At 33.6% G+C, this 7,449-nt stretch overlaps 1 protein-coding gene across 3 annotated transcripts; it reads right to left on the bottom strand.

Moving 5' to 3' along the window:
- Positions 1-613: 613 nt before the first annotated feature.
- Positions 614-5,565, bottom strand: LOC145103165 (nuclear transcription factor Y subunit A-7-like). Of its 3 annotated transcripts, XM_079040731.1 has the most exons (7): positions 5,394-5,565; positions 4,240-4,303; positions 3,938-4,059; positions 3,543-3,650; positions 1,642-1,806; positions 939-1,149; positions 614-849 (listed from the first exon to the last, which is right to left on the bottom strand). In XM_079040731.1, exons 2-6 carry the CDS (start codon positions 4,265-4,267, stop codon positions 970-972), a joined length of 603 nt encoding a protein of 200 aa, XP_078896857.1. In that variant the 5' UTR covers positions 4,268-4,303; positions 5,394-5,565; the 3' UTR covers positions 614-849; positions 939-969. The 3 variants fall into 3 exon arrangements, with proteins under 3 accessions (XP_078896857.1, XP_078896847.1, XP_078896863.1); XM_079040721.1 differs by having other exon boundaries at positions 614-1,149; XM_079040737.1 differs by having other exon boundaries at positions 614-1,134.
- Positions 5,566-7,449: the final 1,884 nt, after the last annotated feature.

Here is a 7,449-nt window from a genome sequence, read left to right as displayed (position 1 = left end):
ATGAATTAAGTTTTTAAAGCACAACAATAATTACATCATTTCTATATCCATTTAAACCCGATGTATTCTTGTTAAGACTAATTAAAAACTTAGAAAATAAAAACTTCCAACAATTGATTTATATATTGAAATGGATATAGAAATGACGTAATTATTGTTATGCTTTAAAAACTTAATTCATGCCATGTTTTAACTTATTTCTTTTATCAGTGTTCAAATAGAATAGCTGAAAAGCTAATTGATAGCTGATAAGTTAGTTTATGAACTAATAGTGATAGGTAAAAAATAGCTTATGATATACTTTTAGGTCGTTATGTTTGACAGTTAAAAAGAATAAATTATAAACTAGTTCTTTTAAAAAAGCTACTCAAACTAACATTTCAACGAGCTTATTAAGTTTTTATTATTTTTTTTTTAATTCTTCCAAATATACACTATTAATTATTGAAAAATCCAATCTTCTAAATTACAATTTTATGTTATTTTATATATTTCAACTAGTTACCAAACATTATTACATTATTTTTTATTAGCTAATTTATTAGCTATCAACTAATCTTTTAGTTAATACACCAAACATAACCTAAATCCCGACAATAATGTACCAAAACAATGGAAAAAAAAAATAAACTCATTAGTTATCATACAAATATAAAGAAAAAAAAATACTCTAAAACACATTGGTTATCATACAAATATAAAACACAACTTCACTACATCAACTTATTCAACATCAACATACTTCACCAACTACCAAAACCTACAAAATCAAATATAAAAAAAAGGAAAAAACCTCACTATTCTCAAACACAATTCGACTTCAACGACATCATTTCATAACGATTTTACCTGTCAAAACAAACAACAGCTAAAAACACAAAAAGACATCACCATTGAAGCTTTATGATATAGACAACACGAAAGCTACCACCACAAACCTCGACTTGTCTATACACCATTGAAGAAGGATTAGGTTTTATCCGAGTTTAGATTGATGTTCATTTGTGATTGCGATTGAGGATTATTGTCATTAGAACCTTTCTCTTTTTGTTGCTTATCTTTCTTCTCAAATCGACCCCCACACCCTCGGCTTCTTCTTAGTGCATGCAAATGTCGCGATTCGTGCAAGTATGGCTGCAAAATTAGAAACTAAATCAACTTATGATTAAAGACTTTTAGGGTTAAATGCAAGAAACAACGATGCACTTTTATTTATTTGAAAAATCTACACAATTGTAGCAATGTCATTCAAATACAACAATTTTCACTGCTACACTGGAGTAGATTTTTCAAATTGCATTGTCTTAATGTTAATTTTGTAAATACATAGAAAATACAAGGACATTTCGGTCATTTTTCCTAGTTGGGCATATGCTTGACATACACAGACCATATTTCCAAAGGTTCCTAATCAAAATATCTAACTTTTATTTCATTGTGGAAATTTTTAGTTATTCTGGTATTCTATGTTACTTATAATTTGTAACTACAAAGTCCTTTGCATAATTTTTTCCTTTAGGCTGCATATGTTACATGGGACAACATATCAAGGGTTAATTTTGATGATGAGAATGAGGAGGGCATTCACGTCTTTTGAACACATGAACCCCTATCTACATGCGAAATGAGAATGTGTATAACCTTTCTAGACTTGTTAGCTTTGTGTTCAGATTCAGCTTTTGCACGACATTGCCTACGCCTCAAGATTCCATGATATTGTTTAGCATTCACAAAAACAGGCTCCTCAACCGTATCTGATGGGAGAGGAACACCAGCTTGTTGAATTCCCATAAATTGAAGATGTACCTGTACAATTTAAAAAAAAAAAAAAAAAAAAAAAAAAAAAACATCAAACAACCTCTAAACCAAAATTAAAACCCTCTTGTTCATAGATGTAAATAGGACAAAAAAGACTGCAACTTTTTGTCCCATCAAAAAATGTGGGACATGTTGTACTGTGTTTGGCCTGCACTGTATTGTGATTGATGTCAATAAGACCAAAAAGACTGCAACTTTTTGTCCCATCGAAAAAAGGCGGGATGGGTTGTACTGTGTTTGACGAGCATTGTACTGTGAGTCTGTGACTGATGTGAATTGAACAAAAAAGACTGCAACTTTTTGTCCGATTGAAAAAGGTGGGACAGGTTGTACTGTATTTGGCCTGCATTGTATTGTGACGGATGTAAATAGGACCAAAAAGATTGCAACTTTTTGTCTCATTGAAAAAGGTGGGACGGGTTGTACTGTGTTTGACCGGCATTGTACTGTAACCGAAGTGAATATGACAAAAAAGACTGCAACTTTTTGCCCACTCAAAAAAATAGGACACAGACTCGCTCTCACTCCTTCGTCTGTACAAAAGACATATATACCCTCCTCATCCTCATCATTGAAATATCCCTAGAAAGCATGTTGCGTTCGATCCCTTTGGCTGCGTAACATGGGACAAAACTAGGCGTAATATGTTTCAATTGAGTTCCATATAGCTTAATATTTTCCTTCCAAAATTTGCTCAAGAAAATGCGATTTCTGTGTGTGATAATGGAGTCTAGAATGCCATGAAGTTTAATTACTTCTTTAACAAAAGCCTTAGCATTTGCTTGAGTTGTATAAGGATGTTTTAACCACCCGATAAAATGAGTGCATTTATGTAAGAGGAATGTGTTCAATAATCCATTGTAATCTCCTTTCACTGAGATGAACCTCAACTTTATCATTTCTATTGTATCACTCACCATGTGTGAATCTTTTCACCTAATTTTCATCATCTTGTTCATTATAATCAATATGAATTAGCATAACAAGAAGCTCTTTCTTTCATTACTTATGCCTAGGAGATAACTTTTCATCACATCTATAACACAGTCTTGTGATCTTTTCACTTGTAATTCTTGATCTAAAATTCATCTATAAACTCAAATTTGTCTACAATCTCTCATATTTCTTTCTTGGTTTAATGAATTCTTAGGCAAAATCGAGTTAAGACCATTAGACTCATTTGAATTAACAGAATTGCGTTTATTATTCCAATTATATAATGATTTCTGGCAACTAATCACTTTATTTTTCTCCCATATTTCTTATAGCAGCCTCTAAACCATTAAGAAATTGATTGATAGATTGAAATGGAACGATTATTACTAGCCTATATACCAACTTAACTAGGGAAAAGACAATAATGCCCCTAATTAACACGCTTATAACAAAACACATAAAAGCTACTAGATTTGTTTAACTCCTCCTCCTCCTCCTAACATATGTGAACCTCAGTGGAGGTCTACCACTTTGTAGGGCTATTTTCGATAATGATGATAACAAGGGTATTTATGTCTTTTGACAGACAACTTTAACCTATGTCCCATTGTAGTCCAATGCAAGTCAAACGCAGTACAACATGTCCCATTAGCTGCTTTTGTCACATGAGAAAGATCAGGACTTGACATGATAATATGATATAATGAGGATGAGGAGGGCATTTACGTCTTTTGCACAAGACAAAAGTTCTAGTCTGAATCCAAATGCATGAAGGTAGTAATTTATACCATAGGTTGCCCTGGATATGGCTGAGCTGGATACGATTGAGTTTCATACGGATTAAAGATATTTGTACCCCTGTAGTAAGGATCCGGGAAAGGATAAGCTGCTTGCCCCTGAGGTTAAAATAGACATTATGCACTTCACACAAAAACCACCAATAAAAAAAAATAAAAAGTTTGCTTGACTGATTATGACTAAGCTACATCAAGTTGAATTTTTGAAATCATAATTTGTTTGAAAAAGTTACAAAAAGAGTGAGTTTTGTTGAAAATGTATGTAAAGGAGGGGTATGTATGTAATTATGTATATGTATAAACCATAAAAAGCAAGTGTTACCAAAGTTATGAACAAATAAGAGGATAGTATAATCAATGACTTTTCAGCAACTTCAAAGAGATACCAAAGTTGGGTATTGGATGTTTGAAGGATGAGATGTTCCAGTTGTTGTTGTTGTTGCAGGAGATGAAGAACACTGAATTTGACCTTCCATTTGACTTTGCTGCATCTCACTTTCACTATTATCTGTCTCACCAAATCCACATAATATTACACACACACACACACAAATTACAACTTTTTGATTTTTGATTCTTCTTTCCCTGTTTTTCCTTTGAATAATTTCAAGAACTCAAACACTAGTTCAGATGACTTGTTATTTTGACCTTTTGAAAGAAAATATTGAAACAAAAGTGTCACAAATACCTGAAAACTCAGGAGCAGAGGAGGACATGATGCTGTGTGAACCACAGTTTTGATGAACTTGATTCTGCATTAAAATTATAAAAATCAGCATCACAAAAGTACAAAATCTAGGGTTAAATGCAAGGAATACATCGTGAGCTTTCATTTATTTGTGTATTATTGCATCCTACTTCCATTTCTTTTTGTTACAGCATTGTACTTTCACTTCTTTTTTTCTTACTGATGCAATGAAATTTGAAAAATATGTCAATTATAATGTTCAAAATCGCTTTGTATACATATGAAATTGCTATAATTGGGTAGATTTTTTGAAGTGCAATGTTGTATTAGGAAAAATGAAAGTAAAACTAACAATACAATGCAATTTTATAAGTTGGATCCTAGCATTCCTCCTCAAGGATCATTTGTTTCTTACACAGGACATAACTGGACATGTTTTCTAGGACCATAAGATCATTCTCCATGAGGAGGGCATTCATGTCTTTTGCACAAACAAGAGATTGTGAATGAGTCCATGTCATATCTTTTTGGGTAGGAAAAAAATTCCAATCTTTAATTAGAGGTGAATTTCTAATACCTTGAAGAAGTTCTAGATCGATAGAAACTTTTTGAGAAAATTAATTAGTGTACAACTATTTCATACCCACTCTACCTCTCAATCAAAAGAACCAAATAGCACTACAAGATTCAAAGAAACAATCCTTCCTATTTTTTTTTTTTTTAAAAAAGGACCTTATTCATTCATGTAAATTGCAGAAAGACCCTAAGGAAACAACTATTTCAAGTCAAGCTCAATATCCAATTAAGTGAACTCATCACATATGCCAACAAAATCCCATATCATCATTCATCTCTTCCCAAACCCCACCCCGAAACGAGAAAAATGGACTACTCGATATCGCATCGTATTCAATTTAGAACCGAACAAACACCACCTCCACAATCATTCTTTTAGCGAGAGAAGGAATTAGTCAATTGAACCTAGACTTATCAACTACTCGCGATTGAAATTACGAAACCCATTATTCGAATTCCAATCAATACTTACTCAAATTAGAGAGAGCGCGGATAAATATAGAGGATATAAAATTACCCAAATTGATGATGTTTTTATAAAGAAACTAGGGTTTAAATTATGGAATTTAGAAGTTTACCTCAGTAAGAAGCTTGAAGGAAAGATTGATATTTGAAGTTTTCCGTTTCTGGGTCTGCTTAATTCTATGCCCCTGATGAGAAAGTTGTCGTTTTGCGTAGGAATGTTGTGGACAAGCTCGGCTCGTGTCACAGTTTCACCCGAAGTAGGATACTAGGATGTAGGAAACCAGTTAGGAGAGGTTTGCCCCTTTGATATATATACGTAATATATGATAATTTTTATTTATATTAATGACGTAAATAAACATTATTCATTATTCTATTTTTTATTTGTAATATCGAAATACCTGTTTCTTTTTTCAAAATAATAATGATATATGACCTAAGCTTACAAAATACTTATATGTTAATATGTTTCATGTAATATATATATTATTGATAACATTGTAACTACAAGGCTATTATAGTATTAAGCACAAAAAATGTAAGTTTGTTGTCATTATAGTAAAAAAAAATACCTATAACAACCCAAATTTGTAATAAATTTTTTTCATTTTTAAGTAACAAAATCATTTTCATAAAATATAAAATCTCAATCACATTTGTTTCCAAAATCTATAACATCAGACAATTTATTCATAATATCAGGGTGTCCCCAACAACCAACCAACTGTAAGCTAATGCTTATTAAGTTCCACATACCATACCTCACACAATCCACATAATCACATAAACCATATCAACCATAAAAGCTACATAAGCCATGCATATAAACATATAAGGATGTCATGGAAACCCTCCAAGGTCTTACATCGGGTGTTACTGGAACCCCCACGTGGTCTTAACTCACTGCCATGGGACCCCCACATGGTCTTAATTACCTGTCGTTAGAACCCCCACATGGTCTTAGCTGCCTACCATCGGAATCCCCACATGATCTTCCCTAACTGTCATGGGAACCCTCACATGGTCTTAGCTAACCACAAAATCTTCTTGTATGGTTGTAATCCAGTCAGCATGTTCAAGTGCTTCCTTGATGGATTTTGGTTCAACCATTGAAATAAATGTCGAAAAATAACATTCATTTTGGATGTTGGTGGTAGAACGAGTTTGAATTCCAACATTTACATTTCCAATAACTTGGTTCGGAGGATGATCCTTGATCCAGATGTGTAGTCTTTGAAGCTCTTCTGCAGCAGAAGATCTGACATCAACAATGGGGCTGTGTTGCTCCTAAACAACTTGAATTTGAGGATTATTCTCCCCATGAACTTCTGAACCAGAGATATCAACGTAATTTTCGTCCGGAAAGTTAAAGAAGTTGGCGTTGCCATCGTTGTTGTCCGGAATAGGATCGAATTCAGCAAATTGATCCACTACATCTTGGAATCCTTCAAAATTTGATTCAAGAGAAACAAAACCATTCTCCCCCTCAACCTGAGAAGGTTGAATCGGTTTGGAATCAAATGGAGGAAATGTCGATGTCGGACCTGAAACATTTTGTGAAATTGGAGCTACAATTGATGAGGATTGTCTTGACCAAGATTCCGATTCAAGAGTTGTTTTAGATGGTCCGAACAGGGTTTCAAAATCGACTCCATGAATTATTTGAGGATTTAGAAATCCTGGTAATGGAGCATCGGACTCCATGATGTGGGTTGTGACATGGATTGGGCCAGAATTCTGAACATAGTTGTCATCAAAGGTGACATCAAAGCTTTCTTCAAGAAAACAACTTCGACGATTAAGAACTCGGTAAGCTTTTAATTTTGCTGAGTATCCAAGAAAAATTACTTCATCGGCTTTTGGCTGAAATTCCGTGAGCCGATCACGATTGTTTTTTGTAAAGCATCGACAACCAAAAACATATAGAAAGGAGATACTCAGCTTACGACCATTCATGGCTTCATACGGTGTCATGTTGAGGCGTCGATTGATAATGCTTCGATTTTGAGTGAAGCAAGCAGAGGACACTGATTCAGCCCAAAGATAAAGTAGAAGATTTGCAAAGTTAAGCATCGATCAAACAGCTTCAACGAGTGTTCTGTTTCATCTTTCAACCACACCGTTTTGTTGAGGAGTGTAGGGAGCTAAGAAATTGTGGTCAATACCTTT

The sequence above is a fragment of the Lactuca serriola genome, chromosome 1 (assembly GCF_051521515.1).
Source record: "Lactuca serriola cultivar US96UC23 chromosome 1, Lser_US96UC23_V15, whole genome shotgun sequence".
Classification (NCBI taxonomy): Eukaryota; Viridiplantae; Streptophyta; class Magnoliopsida; order Asterales; family Asteraceae; genus Lactuca; species Lactuca serriola.
This window is presented reverse-complemented; position numbering and strand designations above follow the sequence as displayed.

Bases quoted from the DNA above. Each gene is read 5' to 3' on its own strand.
- LOC145103165 (XM_079040721.1), bottom strand. From the start codon at position 4,267: ATGTCCTCCTCTGCTCCTGAGTTTTCAG. The intron at 4,060-4,239 runs GTATTTGTGACA...TTGGTGAGACAG, and splicing joins CTCTGCTCCTGAGTTTTCAG to ATAATAGTGAAAGTGAGATG. The intron at 1,807-3,542 runs GTATAAATTACT...TAAATTGTACAG, and splicing joins CATATCCAGGGCAACCTATG to GTACATCTTCAATTTATGGG.